Source organism: Myotis lucifugus, unplaced genomic scaffold (genome assembly GCF_000147115.1).
Source record: "Myotis lucifugus unplaced genomic scaffold, Myoluc2.0 scaffold_88, whole genome shotgun sequence".
NCBI lineage: Eukaryota > Metazoa > Chordata > Mammalia > Chiroptera > Vespertilionidae > Myotis > Myotis lucifugus.
Window position 1 is genome coordinate 2,092,895 of NW_005871136.1, and position 21,138 is coordinate 2,114,032.

The 21,138-nt window shown below is 52.7% G+C and overlaps 1 protein-coding gene across 5 annotated transcripts in view; it reads left to right on the forward strand.

Moving 5' to 3' along the window:
- Positions 1-21,138, forward strand: part of ZFHX3 (zinc finger homeobox 3) — a 180,705-nt gene that overhangs the window by 15,082 nt on the left and 144,485 nt on the right. For all 5 annotated transcript variants that reach the window (XR_002829864.1, XR_002829865.1, XM_023756008.1 and 2 more), the window contains exons 2-3: positions 10,231-12,983; positions 18,004-18,500. Coding sequence is in view for 3 of the 5 variants with exons in the window: in XM_023756008.1 (XP_023611776.1) it covers positions 10,277-12,983; positions 18,004-18,500 (3,204 nt within the window). In the remaining 2 variants the exon portion in view is untranslated. The remainder of the gene's footprint in view (positions 1-10,230; positions 12,984-18,003; positions 18,501-21,138) is intronic.

Consider the following 21,138-nt stretch of genomic DNA (forward strand, 5'->3'; position numbering starts at 1 on the left):
GCTGTTGAATTTTCTGCACATATCCATTTTAAAAAATGAGTTCATAGTACTTTAATTAGGGGAAATTGTTTAAAGTAAATTTAACATCATGAGATGCCAGATTGAAACTGTAAGGGGCCAGATGGCACGTTTTCCCACCATCTAGCGTAGGCTCGGCCACCCAATGGCATGAATGGAGAGATCAGAAGTGAGAGGGATGTCGAGGAAATTGGAGGACATGAGAGTGGTGGGCGCTGGCAAAGGAAGCACTGAAGTCGTCAGTTACAGTTAGTGTGGGCAGGTGTGAACTCGGCGCTTCCCCAGTTCAGTCGGGGAAGCACCAAGTGATGAACGCAGGGGGGTTGACTGAGCTATGCGCGTGTCAGCCAGGAGGGGCGGGGTCAGTGCAGCAGGGCAGTTAGAGGTACTGTGTTTGGTGAAAGGAGGTGCTGTATCAAATCTGCGAGGGGGACCAGTGCTTTATGGTGATTAAATCCAGGTCAGGAGAGAACCATTCAGGCCATGGATGGGCGAAGGATGCTGGTCTTCTGTCTTCAGCATGAAGGCCTCAGAGTGGATGCTTAAATAAGCACCTAAGTGTTGGGATACAAACACTCGCATAGCTGGTTCAGTTGCCCCAGATCCTTTTTTAGAACAAGGAGTCTAAGGAATAGCGTGTCGTTTTGCTTTTTATTATCGTATCCCTGGCTTTGGTCGTTGTGGAACTGTGGCTGTACCTGCATAGATAGTAAAACATCCGATTCCCCTAAATACCAGCTCCTCTCTTCCAACACCCACAGCCCGGGTTCCAGGGCCTCTCCTCCTGGCCTCATCTCCCTCCTCTGCCCCTCACGGCTCCGCTGCAGCCAGAGCATTGTGGTGCTGGTGGATTCCCGCAGAAGGGACTGAGCTAGCACTTTCCGCTTCCAGGTTGATTTATGGTCACGCTGGAAAGAGCACAGATGCACTTATTAGCAAACATGGAGCCCAGGGCCTGACGATTCTCTGGGCCTTCCGGGCAGCAGGCCTCCTGCAGCACCAGGGGCCCGTTCACGCACGCGTGTGCTCTCCGGCCTTGCCTTCGTTACGGGATGAATCCTCAGGCTCCTGGGAAATTGCTACCAAGGTGGGTGGAATCTCACCTGCTTATGATTTAACACTTATTGACTAGTACGCAGCAGTCAATACACAAATACAGTCATTGTACAGAGCCCAGAACGGAATTGGACATGGTTCTTCAGTGGATTCCAGGCTAACAGATGAGGGCATTCTTTCTCTGCCCCTTGAATGAGGTATCTGCTTATCTGAGAATCTGGGTTGCCTTTTTTTTTGTTTTGGAGGTAGGGATGGTTTAGTCATTGTTGTGGATTTTTCTCTCAAATGTTTTAGCCCAGAGTGAGCAATGCTCACCCTCTGTGGGCTGTTGGGGTTCCACTTTTCTATGGTGGCTGAACTTGTCCTTACCTTTAGAACTGCTTTCACCAGGTTAGGGAAATCTGAGTCAGATTACGGGTGACTTGGGTGAATGCCTTTCAGTGTTGTGTTACTTGAAATTCTACTCACATCAGAAAGGCCATCTCGAACTCTGTGTAGAACCTCTTGGCTGGAAGAAGGAAGACCAGTTTTCTGCTCTTGTCTATGCCTCCCTGGCCAGCCTCCCTCCCTTCATGAAGCTGGGCCAGCCATGGATTTCATGTGAAGACAGGACATGGGGGCCAGGTGGGCTGGCTGGTCATACGTCTTTGAAGGCTCAATATGTAGAGTTCTTAACACGGGACAATTTCTTTTTTTTCTTTTGCTGTACGGAAAAATTATAAGAGAACAAAGAATTCTCATATACCCTTGGTCAAGACCCCTCCCATGTTAACATATTTTCATATTTCTAGCTGTCTGTCTATATGTAACACACACACACACACACACACACAGTTTTTTCCTAAACCAGTTGAAAATAGAGATGTCATGCCCCTTCACCTCTAAATATACCAGGGCTCGATCCCTGGTAGGGGACATGCAGCAAACAGCTGGATCAGTGTTTTGCTCTCACATTGATATTTCTCTCTCCCTATCCCTTCCATTCTCTCAAAAATCAATAAAAACCTTTAAAAGAAAAAAGGAAAAACAAGGACTCTTTTTGTATAACCACACTGCAGTTATCAAAATTAGGACATTAACATTCACAGACTACGATGATCAGACCTATAGACCTGACTGGGAGTCTGCTGGCTCCTTGGCCGCATCTCGTCAGCCTCCTGCACTCGGAGGCAGTCCTGTTTCCCGACACTCACCTTCCTGAAGAGCGTAGGGCACTCTGTAGGCTGTCCTCACTGGGGTTTGCGTAATGTCCCCTCGGATCAGATCCAGGGTTTGCATTTCTGGCAGGAATATCGGGGAGGGGATGTTGTGTTCCTCTCCGAAGGCACAGAATGTCTGTTTGTCTCACTCCGGGTGATGAGAACTCGATCATGTGTGTAAGGTGCCAGGTTTCTCTGCTGCACACTTACTGTTGTCCCTTCCGTGATTAGTGTGTGTTTGGTGGAGATGCTTTGAGACTTTGTAAATATCCTCAAACTTTTATCCATCCGTTTTGGTATCCCTCAGTTTTTTCCAAGATGGGTTATAATAGGTAGTTACCAAATGGTGATTTTCTAACTCCATAATTCCATCTGCATTTGTTACTTGGATTTATCCCCTAAGAGAACTTATAAAAGTATGGAGATATGGGTTTTTATTTTGTGCATTGGGTTGTGATCCTTTACTCTCATTTTATTTTCTTGCTCCAATTGCACCACCTTCCAGCAGTGGGAGCCCCATTTAACCTGTTCCTCTGTTCTTTTGACACGTTCTGATCATCCTCAGAGCACATCCTTGTGTTCTATCTCAAGAAGATGCTCCAGCCCTGGCCGGTGTGGCTCGGTTGGTTGGGTGTCGCCCTGTGCACCAAAGGGTTGCCAGTTCGATTCCCATTGTGGGCACACGCCTGGGATGTGGGCTCGATCCCTGGTAGGGGACATGCAGCAAACAGCTGGATCAGTGTTTTGCTCTCACATTGATATTTCTCTCTCCCTCTCCCTTCCATTCTCTCAAAAATCAATAAAAACCTTTAAAAGAAAAAAGGAAGATGCCCCAGGCGCATCTTGCACTCTGTCTGCCCCAACCCAGGAATTGTCCATTTCTCCAAGGAGCCTGATTCCATTTGGCTCCGGAGGGTCACACCAGGCATTTCTTCAACTGAGAGAAAAAGAAACAGATCGCGTTCGGGGATCCTAATTTTTCTTCTCCAAGTGTTATCACTTCTCCCAGTGCCGGAAGCTCCCTCAGAGTTTCGGGAAGCACCTAGTCCATCTTGGATGTGGAGGACACAGAGATGACTGAGACATCACAGCCCAGCGGCAGAGACCAGCCAGCGGTAATCACAGGAGTGTGATAACCCCAGGACGGCGGTGTGTCGCCCGGTGCCACATTACTGTGTGACCGCAGGGGAGGAGGTTAAAGCTGATTGAGTCACCGGACTGATAACCCAGGAATGAAAAGAATCTTCACCTTTTCGAGGACCTGAGAGGCTGCCTGATGGCACTTCCTGGCCACAGCCAAAGCCCCCCGCTCTCCCCCCACCCCCGCTTCCCGAAATCCACGAAACCCAGGGATTGCGGTCTTTCACCAGAGGCAGCCTTCCATTGGGGGACTTTGATAATCTTGAGAAAGATTCTCACTTCCATTGAACTGAACTCTAATTCCTAATAAATTGCCCTCATCACCCCTAGTTAAACCCTGAAGCTAGGTAGAAGACCAGTAACCAATCCTCCTTGTAGGCGGCAGGCAGGCCTTCATAGGGTGGAGCAGAGTTGTCTTACGGGGCAATGGGACCCCTCTTTCCCACACTCCTGCTCTGTTCCTGGTCGGCCGTCCTGACCACACTCAGGTTCGTTTGTCGGGACCCCTCTTACCAGATCCCCCCCGAGTGGATCACCGCGTCCTTCGTGCAGACAGAGACAATGACGGGGCTGCAGGCCTGTGGAGTTTCGGCAGGAATAGTGTACTCCCGTGGCCAGAGGTTGCGTTTGCCTCTTTGACTGCCATGTCAGCTTTGGGCGGGCACAGGATTTATAGTAAAGTGATGCTGCCAGGCCGTTTTAGCACGAATTCCTGTTAATTGAAGCCTTTCCATCCTCTGTTGGTCTCACTGCCTGAATGTAATACAGGGCTTCCTATGTAGCCTTTCAAAATTTCATCCTGTTCCTTTGAGCCTTGTCCCAACTTGTTGAGTTCTTTTGTTTGGTTTTTGTTTTTAATCTTAAGTCCACCATTTATCATATTAGTTAGTCCTCTTAGCTTTATGGACTTTGCAGATTGGCGGGTGTGCTTGCTCTTGCCCCTCAATTTGTTGATTTGCATGAAGGGAACCAGGGACAAGACAGAAGCTTGAGGCCTGTCACTAGCCCACTGACCTCGGGCAGTGGCACCCACTAGCTATAACGTTCAGCTAGAGTTTTGTTTTGTGTTTTTTTTCTGAAAGACATTTTGCTATCCTGGATACAAAGAAATCATAAACTCTGGAATAGCTTATTAAAATCAAACAGTACTCTCTGCTGCATTTCTCAGATCATTGAGTCCGAGCGAAGCTATATTTCAGTTTAATTGCTAATTCCTCAGGACTATCTTTTTTTTCTAGATCCTATTCAGCAACTCTTGAATCTGTTCTCAAACTATGAGGAGCTTGCAATATATAATCTATAACATACCTTTTAAATCTAATATTATTACTTTATCCAAAATGATGTACACATACATCACTCTTCCCCCTTTTCTTGCTTTATATTATTCTGCGTGTTTTTCACCCCTTAATGTTATATTTGTTTGTTGGCCATCTCTCCCTCACAAGAATGTAGATTGTGACCTGTTTAACTTTGATTCCCTAGCATCGGACACATGATAGGTGCACAGTAAATATTGAGTGAATGTGTGAATGAATGAATGCTTTTTTGTTTGTTTTGTTAGTCCTCACTTGAGGAAATTTTTCCATTGACTTTTAGACAGAGTGGAAGGGAGGGGGAGAGACAGAGAGAGAGAAACATCAACGTGAGAGAGACACATTGATCGGTTGCCTCCTGCATGCATCCCGACCAGGGCTGGGGATTGAGCCTGGAATCGAGGTGCGTGCCCTTAACGGGAATCGAACCTGGGACCCTTCAATCTCAGGGCTGATGCTCTATCCACTGAGCCAAACAGGCTAGGGCCCAGTGCACTTTTTGATTTATGGTGTCTGGAATCTGTCCCCCTTTTTTTTTCTTAAAAAACGTGAGGATAATGGGCCTACCATACAGTTTGTTGCAGCAGCTTGACCCTCTCTCTCCTGTGTGAAGATATCCAAGTACAGAAGCCATTTTGAACTTTCTTCCCCTCAGCATTACCAAGCAAGAAGGGTTCTGTATGAGTTGGCAATGTCCTTTCACATAGCCATTCTGCTATCCCGTGCTCTCAGAGCAGTCCCTGGGTCCATAAAGACTGGGTGTGAATGTCAGATGTAAGGACATTCTGGAGTTCTCTTTGAGAAATAGACGTTAAAGAAGAACATGGTACAGCGGCCAAGAACACAGACTCCACGCAGCCAGACTGTGTATGGTTTTGTTACTCAGGCTGCGTAACTTGGGGCAACCTCAGTTTTCCCATCTTTAAAATGGGGATAAAAATAGAATTTGTCTCAAGGAGTGGTTCTGAGCATCAAGGTGGTGCTGTACCTTCAGGCCCGGCCTTTACATGATCCCTAATTCAAGAAGGGATGGCTTCTCTTATGATGGTTTTAATTTCAAAAATCTTTGGGAAATAAAGAAGAAATGAAGTCGCCTATTACCTCATCCCCTAGTTTTTGATATAAATCTCATGTATTTCCATATGCAGCCCTATATATGCTTTGTTCACTTAGCATCCCGGGTGATCATTTTCCCACACCCTTAAATAACTTCTTCAAAAAATTTTATATATATTTTGTTTGTTTTGTTACTCCTCACTTGAGTATATATGCCTAAGCAACCATTATGACTAGTCAACCAAACGACCGGTCGCTATTGACAAGCACTGACCACCAGGGGGCAGATGCTCAATACAGGAGCTGCCCCCTGGTGGTCAGTGCACTCCCACAGCCAACCTTCTGCAGCCATCCAACCTCCCACGGTCCCTCCCCCAGGCCAGCCCCAATCGCCCCCAATCCCGGAGAGGCCGAGGGACCCCACCCGTGAATGAATTTGTGCACCAGGCCTCTAGTATTTATAACATCCTATGGAGCTCTATGCACTGTAACTTAGAGAGTCCCTCATTTCACCAGATTTCTTTTATGTTATAAATGTTGTGATGAATAATCTGTCTCTCTGGTATCTTGGGTTGTTTCCTAGAACGGGGGAGTTGCTGAGTCAAAGGGCATGTGCATTCTTGAGGCTTTTGGTATCTCCTGCGAAGTCACCTCCAGGAAGGCAGCCAGTGGAGGCCGCTCCAGCTGAGCTCAGGGAAGTGGCATCCTTGCCCGCTGGCTTCCTTCTCTCTGGCGAAGCTGCTGGGTTATTCACTGAGGCAACAGTTTCTCGCTGTCTCACTTCTCTCTTTCTTTTCCTTTTGGTCCCCTTTGTTTCCTTTCTTGGTTTTCTGCCAAACAACCTCTTGTGAAAGGACCGCCTAATTAACCCTGTGCTAATTAACAATTTAAAATTGCACAGTGCGACGTTCATGTTTAATTCTCTGAGAGCAACAGCGGGAGTCCCCTCCCCTTCCTCAACCCCCCCTCCCCAGCTTCCCTGTAACTGTTGCATTGGCCTCAGCCCTGCCTCCTTAAAGGAATGTGATAAGACTGTCACGCCACATCTTCTCAGTTGAAAGAGGGAGATGGATGACTTTGTTAATGGGGGGCCTTGGGGTGACATGGTGGAGTTTTTAACATTTTAAACAGTGTCTTCAAAACAAAGAGTGATATTTGGGAAGATGCAGGGAGCTTTAGAGGTAGGTTCCAAGGAAACTAATTGTAAGAGGCGCAAGTGTCCGGGGGCCTTGATAAAGGTGTCGAAGCTTTCCTTACAGGGTGACTTCTCAAATGGCAGGTTAGCTCAGCAGAGCGAGCCCAGCACCCTCGACCACACCTCTCGTTCCCCTGCACCCCTGCTGGAGAGATGTGCTCTCCTGAAGAGTAACTGAATTCTTAAAACCACACACACACCACCCACGTGGAGCACGCTAGGTGGGCATGAGTAGGACGCGTCTGTATTTGAGGGGAATTTGGGGGTGTAGGTGGCTGAAGAGAAGCAGGCTGCAGGAAGGGCTGAGGGTCTGTGATGTGTGAGCTGGCCCTGGTGAGTGAAGGATGAGGAAGGGGGCGCAGAGCCGGGGTAGGGCCTGAGCAGAGGCTGCTGCGGGGCTGCCTGTGAGCGCGGGGACCCGCCAGGTTCCCAGGCCGCCCTCTGTAACTGAAGATCATTGATTTTACGGGAAACCGTGTTTACAGACAGAGTGCTGATCGACCTGCCGAGTTGACTTCTGCCTCCTTAAGTAAGAACTACCTTTTTCTTATTGACTGGCTGATAAACAGAGCGAGAGGGACGGGCGGGAGAGTGGTGGACGGCCCGAGGCCCTTGAGCTGAAGGACTGGGAAGCATAAGCGGTTTCTTCATCTCTGCGTTCTGGTCCCCCCTTGTCCACCCCGTCCCCTCATTCCCAGGGACCGGTGGGGAAGTCCTGGCCTGACCCCGCCTGGCCCCCTGGCCGTACAGGGACAGAGCGGGGAGTTGGCAGTCCGGTGGAGCAGAGGGTGAATCAGACTTGAATGATGTGCACCCTCCAAAGACCATGTGCAACGTGCGGACCCTGGCCTGTGGCAGGGCTGAGAGTGCTCCTCCCAGCGCCCTGGTGAAGGCGATTCTGCTGCTCCCTGATCCACACTTTGCTCAGCGAGGCTGTGAAAGGTTCTGCCTGCCATGGCCGGTGTGCATGGACAGCAAGCCCAGGGCAGGCAGCTTCGACCTCAGAGTGGGATCCTTCTCTCCCGTGGATGCCTGGCTGGGCTGTCGGTCCCTGCGCATAAGTAGTCTCCCACGTGTCCCTCCAGGGGCCAGTGTCACCACCCAGGGGGTCGTCTGTCTTTCAGGGGTGGCCACAGTGTCATTCTTGACATTTGCTTGGAAATAGAAAACAAACTTAGGTGAGTTTTCAAAAGTCCCAACCCCTTTTAAGTGGGTGAGTTGGGGAGGAGGAGGAGAAGGAGGAGGAGGAGGAAGAGAACAGCAAGAAAAGCCCACCAATTAATTGGTAAACGCTGGCAGGTTTCGCTGGCCCAGCCCCGGCTGGAGAGGAGATTGGCTTTGCTGTCGATACACAAGTCCCTGGTGAAGCATCAAAGCTGTTCTCCTTTATCAATCGTGGCCTCCCCTTCCCGCATGTTCCTGTAACTTACCAAGCATTTATGACATCGATTTTACAATCGGGCTGTTAACCCTCCCGCCCCTTCAGGCCTGCCAACCTTTCTGGCCTGAGCTGTCAATCAGGCGCATCTTAAGAAGAGCCACCCGGATTCTCACCTGTGTGCCAGCTAAGCCTGGCGGGGAAGTCCCATCCATCTGCTGTTCGGTTTGGTTCAGTGTCGTTATCTTAGCTTGAAATCAATGTGTCTGTTCTCAGGCGCACAGAGCTTTGTCATCGCGGAGTTTGAGGTTATGAACGGAGAGGTGGGGAGTGTGTGTGCACGTGTGCTTTAAACAAAACATGGCACATTCTTCCAAAAAGTTATTTCTCCCAAGGCTTCTGGGAAACCTGCCTTCCCCATCTTTTCCCGAGGGGGAGCTGTTGGCTCACTGTGCAGTCAAGAATCAAGAAATGAAAAGAGAATGGGAAGATGAGGGTTTGGGGGGTGGGGTGGGACCAAACCCAGCCAAAACCTTCATCTGCGGGGTATGAATGAGATGGTGGGTGGAGAAGCAGCCAAGTGTTCTCCAGGCAGGAGGTGCAGGGCGGCGGGGGAGGGGGGCTTGCCTGGGATTTGCAGACTGGGCTCTGAGTTGCTGTAGGAGCAGCACTGGGTGGAAGAAATGCTCTGTCATGTCCTTGCCACAGGAGCAGAGCAGCAGCGGGTGATCCGATGCCCCCCTCTCCAGGGACGTGTGGTCTCAGAGGGCAAATTCAGCTCAGTGGCACTTTGGAGTCGGAAACGGAAAAGCCCCAGGGCTGAAGGACAGCTGCTCGGGTAGCAACTAATAACGGAGAGGCAGGTGGGAACGGGGGCTGGCCGAGCCCAGCTGCCGTCTCGGTTTGCTGCTAAGATCCTTGACAGCAGACAGCACCCAGCCAGTGGTAACGGGGCTCCCTCCAGACGGGGTGACATCCATGCTGCCGGAGGGGGCGTCGGCCCATTGCGCCTGGCAGGTTCTTCCTAGAAACATCACGTGCATGTTCGCACCTACACGTCTTCCGTCTGGAGCCAGCTGAGTCACAAGCAAGGCTGCTGGAGGGGTGGGGGCGGAGAAGGGAACTCGGGATCCACCTCTGTTTCACGGTGCCAGGCGGCAGGGGCACGTTTTAAGGATTTGCCCCTCGGTTTTCCTGCTTGTAAAACGGGACAGTGCTCCCCGGACCTCAGGGGCTTTTCTCTGAACTTTCCAAACTAGAACCTTGGTCAGTAAAAGCAGCAGCAGCAACTTCTCCTCCAAGTCAGTGAGCATGTCCTTGCACAGTTGGCCTTGCACAGTTGGCCTTTCCTGTTCTGGGGGTGCAAAACCTCCCTCCTCTCGTCTGTCCCTCCCCTGCTCCCCGGCCCACAGGCAGCTGGGACAGCCGGGGCGGCTTGGGGCTGGCTGCCTGTGTGTGGTAGGGCCGCCCTCCTGTGTCCTCCGTGGGGCCCTCCTCCCCTGTGGCCGGCGCTCAGTCCTGGTGCTAACAATGTGCTTGCAAAGAACGGAAATCCAGACTGGTCTCCAGGGTAGAGCAGCCGACAAGCTGAAGACTAAGAGGGATTCTCCTGATGCCCCTGCCTGTGCTCCTGCTCCTGCCACGTCCCCCGCCGTGACCCCAGCCATGACGCCCGGGGGCCAATGGCCCTCCGCGTGTCGGACAGCATGGGGCCAGCGCTGGGGTCCCTGCCGCCCCCGCGGTCTCCGTTGTGGGTGTGGACAGAAGCTGTTAGAGTGCTCTGTGCGGGACCTTAGCCTCGGCCCTCCTAACCTCTTTCCTTTCTCTCTCTCTTCCCCCTCTCCCTCTTCCCCCCTTGCCTCCGCCCTTCAGGTCCGATCCGTACTGGGTGCAATGAAAGCTCCACGCAGGCCTTACCATGGAAGGCTGTGACTCGCCCGTCGTCTCGGGGAAGGACAATGGGTGCGGGATCCCTCAGCACCAGCAATGGACTGAACTCAACAGCACCCACCTCCCCGACCAACCCAGTAGCATGGAGCAGTCCACAAGCGAGAACCACGGGCCCCTGGACAGCCTGAGGGCCCCCTTCAATGAGCGCCTGGCGGAGAGCACCCCGGCCGGGCCCCCCGCCGAGCCCGCGGGCAAGGAGGTCAGCTGCAACGCGTGCGCGGCCTCCTTCGCCAGCCTGCAGACCTACATGGAGCACCACTGCCCCAGCGCGCGGCCCCCGAGGCCCCTGAGGGAGGAGAGCGGGAGCGATAGCAGCGAGGAGGGGGACGAGGAGAGCGACGTGGAGAACCTGGCTGGGGAGATCGTCTACCAGCCCGATGGCTCGGCCTACATCGTGGAGAGCCTGAGCCAGCTGACCCAGAGCGGGGGCGCCTGCGGCAGCGGCAGCGGGCCTCTCCCCTCGCTCTTTCTGAACTCCCTCCCCGGGGCGGGGGGCAAGCAGGGGGACCCTTCCTGTGCGGCACCCGTCTACCCGCAGATCATCAACACTTTCCACATAGCCTCATCCTTCGGGAAGTGGTTCGAGGGCCCAGACCCGGCTTTCCCGAATACCTCAGCCCTGGCGGGGCTCAGCCCCGTCCTGCACAGCTTCCGCGTGTTTGACGTGCGACACAAAAGCAACAAGGATTACCTGAACAGCGACGGCTCTGCCAAAAGCTCCTGCGTATCCAAAGATGTTCCCAACAATGTGGACCTGTCCAAGTTCGATGGCTTCGTGCTCTACGGCAAGCGGAAGCCCATCCTGATGTGTTTCCTGTGCAAGCTCTCCTTCGGCTACGTCCGCTCCTTCGTGACCCACGCGGTGCACGACCATCGAATGACCCTGAGTGAAGACGAGCGGAAGATTCTTAGCAATAAGAACATCTCCGCTATCATCCAAGGGATCGGCAAAGACAAGGAACCCCTTGTAAGTTTCCTGGAACCAAAAAACAAAAACTTTCAGCACCCTTTAGTTTCCACAGCTAACCTCATAGGTCCCGGACACAGTTTTTATGGTAAATTTAGTGGCATTCGGATGGAAGGGGAGGAGGCGCTCCCAGCCGGCTCTGCCGCCGGCCCCGAGCAGCCCCCGGCTGGCATCTTGACCCCCAGCACCCTCTTGAACCTTGGCGGGCTCACCAGCTCGGTCCTGAAGACCCCCATTACCTCAGTCCCCCTGGGGCCTCTGGCCTCCAGTCCGACCAAATCCCCGGAGGGCAAGGACCCCGGGGCGGCAGAAGGAGAGAAGCAGGAAGGGGGCGACCCGGACTGCTTCTCCGAGAAGGCAGGGCCAGCCGAGGAGGAGGTGGAGGAGGAAGAGGAGGAGGAAGAGGCGGAAGAGGAGGAGGACGAGGAAGAGGAGGAAGAGGAGGAGGAGGAAGACGAGGGTTGCAAAGAACTCTTTCCCAGCGAGTTGGACGAGGAACTGGAGGACAGGCCCCATGACGAGTCCGGGGCCGCGGCAGGTAGCAGCAAAAAGGACCTGGCTCTCTCAAACCAAAGCATTTCTAACTCCCCCTTAATGCCTAACGTGCTCCAGACACTGTCGAGGGGCGCAGCTTCTACTAGTTCTAATTCCGCTTCTTCCTTTGTTGTCTTCGATGGTGCGAACAGGAGGAATCGTTTAAGCTTTAACAGTGAGGGCGTCAGGGCCAATGTGGCAGAGGGCGGCAGGAGGCTGGACTTCGCCGACGAAAGTGCCAATAAAGACAATGCCACAGCACCAGAACCAAATGAAAGCCCCGAGGGGGACGACGGGGGCTTCGTCCCCCATCACCAGCACGCGGGCTCCCTCTGCGAGCTTGGGGTGGGGGAGTGCCCCTCGGGGAGCGGCGTGGAGTGCCCCAAGTGCGACACGGTCCTGGGCTCCTCCCGCTCGCTGGGCGGCCACATGACCATGATGCATTCTCGTAACTCGTGCAAGACCCTCAAGTGCCCCAAGTGCAACTGGCACTACAAGTACCAGCAGACGCTGGAGGCACACATGAAGGAGAAGCACCCGGAGCCGGGGGGCTCCTGCGTCTACTGCAAAAGCGGGCAGCCCCACCCCCGGTTGGCCCGAGGCGAGAGCTACACGTGTGGTTACAAGCCTTTCCGCTGCGAGGTGTGTAACTACTCCACCACGACCAAAGGCAACCTCAGCATTCACATGCAGTCCGACAAGCATCTCAACAACATGCAGAACCTGCAGAACGGGGGCGGCGAGCAGGTCTTCAGCCACTCGGCCGGGGCCGCGGCGGCGGCGGCGGCAGCAGCGGCCGCGGCGGCCAACATCGGCAGCTCCTGCGGGGCCCCCTCGCCCACCAAACCAAAAACCAAACCCACCTGGCGGTGCGAGGTGTGCGACTACGAGACCAACGTGGCCAGGAACCTGCGCATCCACATGACCAGCGAGAAGCACATGCACAACATGATGCTGCTGCAGCAGAACATGACGCAGGTCCAGCACAGCCGCCACCTGGGCCTGGGCAGCCTGCCCTCGCCCGCCGAGGCCGAGCTGTACCAGTACTACCTGGCCCAGAACATGAGCCTGCCCAACCTGAAGATGGACAGCGCTGCCTCGGACGCCCCCTTCATGATGAGCGGGTTCCCGCTGGACCCCTCCGCGCCCATGGCCGCCGTGACGCCGGCTCTAGGTGAGGCTGACTCCGTGTTTGTCTGTTCTGTGCTGTGACTGGAACGGGGGGAGACACTGGGAATAAGTCCAGGTCCCGTGGATTCGGTTGATTTTTTTTTTCTTTTGTATCAGCTTGAGAGTCTAACAGTCAATACTTTTTCTCAAGAATCCCTTGAACCCTGTGTGCATAGGGAAAGTCGTATGCACTGAACAGAGACGTGACCCCACTCCAGTTCCGCAGGCCAGGATTAAAATTTAAGTGTTTCCTCTGCTTTTTTGGCTTCTGGTCAACCTTCCTTTCTGTTCCCTTTCTCTCTTTCTCTGTCTCTGTCTCAATTTGAAAAATCACCACAATTATCCAAAACTTTTGGATTCCATTAAATATTTATTGAAACTTACAGGAAACTGTAGCTGGAGTTTTAAATAGGAACAGTCATCTCCATAAGAGGAACGCGGGACGGGGGCGTACTTTACTCCGATAACCAGAGGCTGGCTCTGAGCCGAGCACGAGCCGCCCAGATAGGGTTCCGCCGGTTCCCCCCGTGTGTTCCCTCAGGTCTCGGGGAGAGAGGCGTGTTCCTCTCCTTCCTTATTTTGCATGTGTTTTTGGCAGTTAGTATACTTGTGAATTAAATGGCCCTGGGGCACACTAAGGACTGGTGTGATGGATGAAAATGAATGAATTCTGAAACTGTACATCAAAGAAAGCTAAGTTTTAACGTCAGGGAGATCCTGGTTGACGGAGCCTTTGTTGCCATGAAGAACAACCCAGGTCTTCCTGGCTTCATGGGTCGAGCGTGGGATCCGAGGGTAGTACTTGGTGCCGGAAACCACGACTCGTTACGTACAGAGAATCATGACCACTTTGGGGGAGAGCTTCTTGCAGCAAGAAAATGTACGAATCAGTTTCATGAGGAGTGGTTGGGCCACTCCTGCCCCTGCCACCGGTGCCCCGGGCAGGCAAGGCCTGGTCTCCATCCCCTGACCGGCTAACCACTCGGGCCCAGCGGCGATGGCCCGAATTAGGCAGCATCCCCTCCCCGGCACTGGGATAAGTTGTTCTTGGCACCAGAATGTCAGCAAGTACCTTTATCCTGGCATGGTTTAGGTCAGCGCCAGGGGCCAAACCTCACCGGTCGGAATGTCTTTATGTGCATGGTGTTTTCGTGCTAATTGCTGCTGATGAGTTACATTTCATAACAGTTAATTTGTTTTTCCGGCTATACATTTAAATTTGAGACCTTGCTGCTTTGATCTCTTTTCTGTTTTGGAACATTGACCTGTTGATCCTTTATTACCAAGTGGTTGGAAGAAGTCTCCCTGGCTGGTTAATCGTGGATGCAGAGGGATAAGCTGTCTTATTGGTCCCCAGAGTAAACCACAGGGATGCACATCAAGGGATGGCATCAGCACTCTAAGACTTTTTTTTTTTTAAGCCTGTGGGAATTGGGGTTTTCTAGTCTGGAGATTTAAAATCTTGAGGAGGCAGATCTTGGAGTAAATCAAATATAATGTCGGTGGAATGAAGACACAGAAAATGGATGGGTTCATACTGAGCCGAAGTGAGATCTTTTTAATTACCTTGAAAACCAGTAATTCTGACGTAGGCTTACATGGAGAGGTAGAGAAATGTTTTGCTTTTACACCAAGTGTCTGAGTCCCTGGGGGCATTCATGCATTGTGGGCATATGGCAGATGCCAAAGAAATAGAAGAATGAATCTCTATGCTCTGGACATACATTGATAATCTGCATTTTATTTCTTAAAGAGAAGAGAGCTCTCCCTTTTAAGGACCTAAGCCCGGCCAGCCAAGAAGGGCCCCTGAATTTCCAGTGGCTCCGCTTGTCAGCTGAGGTGCGTCTCTGCAACCTCCTGCGTCTGCCTTCGGGCCACAGCAGCTGGTCAAGATCAGACAAGAGCCACAGATGCTTTGTGCTAACACCTGAGTGGGTGCAGGTACCACAGTGCATGTCCAAAGGACTTGGCAGTTTAAGTTTTGGGACCTCAGTAGACACGGATATATACAAATGAGAAGAGCCCTCTCTTTTGGTTCTCTCTGCAGCTCCACTGATGTTTCTGCAGGCCATTCGAGGCAAGGCCGTAGGTTATTAGATATTTCTGGGCTCTGCAGGGGGAAATTGTTTTTGGTGAAACCCACTCCGGCTTGCAAAGTTCTTCTCATACTTCCTTTGCCAGAACCTTCTCTGTGGTGATTTCAAACATGCTGATCTGGGATGCTTGCTCTCTAGGGGCCTTTAAGGAAAGGGTCGGCACCGCTGGTCTGGGCTGGTGGGATTTGCCACGTTTGCAGACAAGGTATAGAACTGAGGCCATCGCAGTATCCTTCCAAACAGCCCCTTCCACTCTGAAGTTGAGCACAGCACTGGGAAGCCGGGAGCTCGTGGTGGGTCCCTGTGCTCCCCAAGTAGCCAGCCAGCCACAGGCCACCTGCATGAGGTTTCCAGGTTCTCTGCTGCTGCCGTTGAGTCTAGACCAGCCGTGGGCAAACTACGGCCCGCGGGCCGGATCCGGCCCGTTTGAAATGAATAAAACTAAAAAAAAAAAAAGACCGTACCCTTTTATGTAATGATGTTTACTTTGAATTTATATTAGTTCACACAAACACTCCATCCATGCTTTTGTTCCGGCCCTCCGGTCCAGTTTAAGAACCCATTGTGGCCCTCGAGTCAAAAAGTTTGCCCACCCCTGGTCTAGAAGGTATCTCTTCCCACAATGTGCCTCTGATGATGTGCTGATGGGCAGGCTCTTGTGCCTGGATGTAAATTTCCATGTTGAAGTCAGGTGCGTGTGGGGAGGGGGTGGCCATTCCTTTCCAAGACCATCTATCCAGCGTGGCTCAAAAGTCAGCGCCTGCTAAGTTCTCCCTTACTGGGGCTCTCCTCCTGATCCCTGTGAATTAGGGCAGGTTCTACTTTGCGGGCCTGAATTAGTTCCTGCCAGCGCTATGGATGGGTAGGATTCTAAGCCGTGGGTTGTTTCTCCAAGGTTTTGTGCTCCGGACCCCCTCAGCTCATGGCTTCTCTGCTTCTGTCTTGGATTTGCATTTCGTTTTAAGAGCTTCGAGTGGGAATAGGGACTTTCTCCTCCGTGTGTCCGAGGACCTCTCATTTTCACGCAAGCATCCAACAAGTGACAGTCGAATTCCTCCTTAGAGCGATGTTGATAAGCCGAGGTTACATTTAAAAAGTGGAGAAGGTTTGCTGCTTCCGGTGGTTGGCATCAGAAACAAATATGTGCTTGCTCCTCTCCTCCCCCTCCGGCAGTTTCCGCTTCCACTGAACACCGCGTACATTTCATGGATGCTGCTTGGTCGCGGTCCCCAGGAGGGGGCAGAGCTTTTAGGCTTTTTTCCTCCTCTTTTTCTCTCTTGTCCTAAAAAGAATGTCTTCGTGATGGCTCCTCTCACCAGGGGAGATGGCAAGAGAGGAGACAAGCAGAAAGCTCCCCGTGCAAACTTTGGTGGCTTGCGAGGCTGTCCACGGGCTTCAAACGCTGCGAGGCTGCTGTGTAGAGCCCACACTGATCTTCCGCTGGAGGTGCCCCGAGTAGTGTACATTTAAAAAATCATTTAAAAATATATGTAACGCCTTTTCTTTGATTAACCACTAGCTTGGGTTCTAATCAGTCATTAAAAGAAAAATAACCTCAGCCCGACCACATGTAAAAGGTCAAGTTTAAATATCAGTTGGGGAGAGGCAGGGGCGGCCATAGCTCACGTGTGCACGTGTTCAGGGCAGAGGCAGAAAATAGGAGCCCGGTGCCCAGCATCATGCTTGACTGTACACTTCTGAGGAACGGAGGGAAGGCTGCTCTTCGCCAGCCTTTCTCCTGATACGAATAAGAGCGTGCAGCATTAATTTGCTGCTGGTAAGTGAGAGCCGCTCCCTGTTATGCAGGGCAGTGATGGACCAAAAAAGCACAGGGGTGGGGAGGGAAGAGCTGAGCTTTCTCAGCCCCCCCCCTTTTTTTTTTGGAGGCGGAGTGGATGGAGACTGTGAGCTGACCTTTGCATTTCACTGCTGATCCCACATCCACTTTCCAGTTCACTTCCCAGACCTTCTCAGCCTTGCCTGGCACAGCGGACGTGTGGGCATCTGTGGAGGGACCTTCTGGAGGCTCAGCGAGGAGAAGGCTGGCCCTGCCCTAAAGAGGAAGCCCCCCGTGGGGACACTGGCCAGCATGTGGTTCTGTCCGAGGCTGACTTATGGCCAAGGAGAATGTGACCTTAGACCTCCGTTTCACGCAGCATGGGGCTCAGAAAGGGAAAAGATGGCACTTCCCAGGGGGGTGTGGGAGGAGCTGGCACCATTGACGGGCAGGTCGGATATTGGTCAGTGGGATGTGATGAGGAGATCTTTCCCGAAATCTCAGATTTAGACCTGCACTGTCCAATACTAGCCACGTGTGGCCACTTAAATTTAAATGAATTAAGAGTAAATAAATTTTCAGTTTCTCCGTTGCACGTTAGCCATATTTCAAGTGGTCAGTAGCTACCTGTGGTCACGACGGCCACGTTGGACGGTGCAGATACAGACGTTTCCACCTTCGCCCAAAGTTCTCCTGGATGGCGCTGCGTCAGATGAGGTCTGATTCGCCATAAAGACTTGGCGTTACAGATTGCAGCTGTAACTCATTTCCAACTTTGCAGGTTCTGAAGTTTCAGATCCTATTATGTCCAGTGAATGATGCTTATATCTATCTTTCCTTGCATCTAAGCGAGGGGCTAAATGGAAATATTCCAAAGATTGTGGTTCCTGCCTCTTTCTAGGTGTTCTTCTCCAAAGGAACACACAAGCACCCATAAAGCCTTTCACAGATTTCAGAAAGATCCGAGTGCATGAAGGTGATTTGTGCATGTGTGTGTGGTTTTTCCAGTTAGTAGCACCTTGCAGCACTTGAAATGTGATCTTTTTTCTGCTTGAACCCAGGTGGCGGGGAGCGGAGGGCAGGGAGGTGCCCGGGTACGGCTGCAGCTGTGAGCCTGGCCGCTCATTCTCCTCTCCTCTCCTTCCCCACAGTGGGCGGTGAGATCCCCCTCGACATGCGGCTCGGGGGCGGGCAGCTGGTGTCGGAGGAGCTGATGAACCTGGGCGAGAGCTTCATCCAGACCAACGACCCGTCGCTGAAGCTCTTCCAGTGCGCCGTGTGCAACAAGTTCACCACGGACAACCTGGACCTGCTGGGGCTGCACATGAACGTGGAGCGCAGCCTCCCCGAGGACGAGTGGAAGGCCGTGATGGGGGACTCGTACCAGTGCAAGCTCTGCCGCTACAACACGCAGCTCAAGGCCAACTTCCAGCTGCACTGCAAGACGGACAAGCACGTGCAGAAGTACCAGCTGGTGGCCCACATCAAGGAGGGCGGCAAAGCCAACGAGTGGCGGCTCAAGTGCGTGGCCATCGGCAACCCCGTCCACCTCAAGTGCAATGCCTGCGACTACTACACCAACAGCCTGGAGAAGCTGCGGCTGCACACGGTCAACTCCAGGCACGAGGCCAGCCTGAAGCTGTACAAGGTAAGGCCCGGGCTGTCTCGGGGAGCAGTGGGTCGGGTCGGCCCCCTGGGAGATGGGCGAGGGTGGGTGACCCGGTGCGGGAAGGGGCGCTAACATCCGCTTCCTCGCACAGCTGCAGCGGGTGGCAGGCATCAGCTGGTACATGAGGGTTCTCTCCGTGGGGTGCCCCGTTTTAGAGGGGCAGGTTTTGTTTGCGGAAGCCCAATCCTATCACTGTGTTCCCCTTGCCCTTCGATTGTCTCTACAGTTGACTTTCCTTCCGTCCTCACAGTTACCGTTTCCCGAGTCCTGGCTTTTGTGCACTTTTGTGAGCCTGGTTTCCCCCTCCCCCAGGAGCTTTCGCTCCCCTTGTCCATCCCATCTCATCGCTCCCTTTAAAAAAACAATCTCTCCTGGATATTCTTTGGGTGCTGTGTACGTTTGTTCATTCGTTTGTTTGTTCACTCAGCAGATACACACCTACTGTATACCAGGCACTGTTCTGGGTACGTGCCTGCATCCATGCACAAAACAGACAAAAATCCCTGCCCTCCCCCAGGAAATGCGTGCTACACACCATGAATAAGTTAGACAGGAGGCTAGAAAGGGGGAGATGCTACGGGGGAAACAGGGGTCAGGCAGGGGGGCTCCTTTGTTCTTTCCCTCGGTCTCCCCCAATCCTCCTTTCTCTTCCGTGTATTTTTATTCCCTTTTCCAGGCTTCTCCCATCTTCCTCCTCTTGTTCTGTCCCCTCTCCCCTTCCTTCATTCCTCCTTCCTGCTCCTTCAACCCCTCCCTGACCCCTCCGGGCTATCTCTCCGCCCATAGACTGTAAGGAGGAGCTGGTGTTCAGATACTGTAAATAGTCCTCTCACTCGCACGGCAGAATTGCTCCAGACGCTTCTATTGATTTTCACTGGACTTAAAGCCTCACCTTTTTCTCTAATCATCCCGTAATGGCTTTAGTATGAACAGTCAGGTACAAATCGCCATAAATCTGCCCAGCCTCCCTCCGCAGACCCTCCACGCCCTCACTCCCTCTTCCCCTTTCCTCCCGTATTGTCAGTCTCTCCTTTTTCCTTTCACATGGGGTCTCACGTCTCTGGGCCAAGGAGGGTCGAGTTTCTGCTGACCCTGAGCTGCCATCATCCCCTTGCGATTTTCAGTAGAGACTCTGATGGGGAAGACTTCCGACCCTCCCCACAGGGTCCCTGGGACATTGATGACTGGAACGCGTTTTACCGTTGCTCGTTCTCAGGCTGGCGAGACGCCTGTGTAACATTGGGTGAGAACCCATTGTAGGGAGAGGAGGAGAAAGCAGGAGTGAGGCAGTGGGAATAGAATGTTCTGGAGTGACAGCTGACTCCGGCGTGGAGGGGCTCGACTGGTGCCGTGGGGAAGGCCTGGACACCACGTAGCCAGCCCCCTTGTCCTAAGTGATCAAGAACCTTGCTGGGTGGCTTAGTGCTGCGCCACCTTGGAAATAAAAGGCTCTTTGTGGTGAGTTGAAATTGGAGGTCTTAACTGGCCACAGGGTGGTGCCGATGTGGTCAAGAAAACCTGATGGAAAAACCAGTGGAAAAAAGTTTCCAAAGGACCCCACTGAGCAAAATCAGTACAAAGGACTCGGTGTGGCCACGGAAGGTTGTGTGCAACTTTGATGAAGGTCGTTTAGAGGTGGCATGAAGCCAGTCTCCTCCATCCAAGGGAAAAATTGCTCTTCAAATTATAAAATGTGCACAGTGGTGATTAACTCCACGCTCCGTCCTCCAGTAAGAGTGTACCAGGCCCTCGGCTTTCCTTCCAGAGGGCCGGGGGCCGGGAGGATTTGCTGAGAATATCCCCTCTTGGGACCCGAACCACTTCCACGAGTCACCCCGAGAGTCGGGTTTGAGGCGGTTTGCCAGGTGGATGTGAGGGAAACAGTGTGTGTGTCTCCATCCTCCTTCCTGGCCTTATTTTTTCATTAAATTTTTTTTTAGTATCTTTTTATTGATTCCAGAGAGGAAGAGAGAAGGAGAGAGAGAGAGAAACATCAGTGATGAGAGAGAATCATCATCGATCAGCTGCCTCCTGTACACCTTATACTGGCAATCGAGCCTGCAACCTGGGCATGTGCCCTGACTGGGAATCGAACTGTGACCTCCTGGTTCATAGGTCGATGCTCAACCACTGAGCCACGCCAGCTGGGCCATCTTTTTCTTTTTCTTTTTCCTTTTTTAAAAGGGCGGTGCAGGTGGAGGGGCCATAGGTTTTGGAATGCAGGATGGCACATGGGAACTAGCGCCTGAAGGAGAGGTGCCCCAACAGTGCGATTGGCTGGCACACTCTGGGCGTGACCAGCCCCGACACTCGGGGCAGAATTCCCTGTGTCATCAGTCCGGTGTCGTTCGTCCTCGCTTGCAGGGCTCTGCGGTGGGGGTGGGGCGCTCTCCCGCCCACTTGGGGCTGCCACAGGGACAGGCCTGTCATTGCAGCATCCTCACCTGGCCGTTCCGTCCCCCAGTGAGACGAAGACAAACTTCCCTGCCACCGAGGGGCTCCCTCTCCCAGGGTCCCGGGGCTCCGGGGTGGGGACTGGAGGTGGTTTGAGAGCGAGTTTTTCTCTCGGCCCTGGTGTGGCCTGTAGTAAATGGAGATTGATTGCATGTTATTTTTC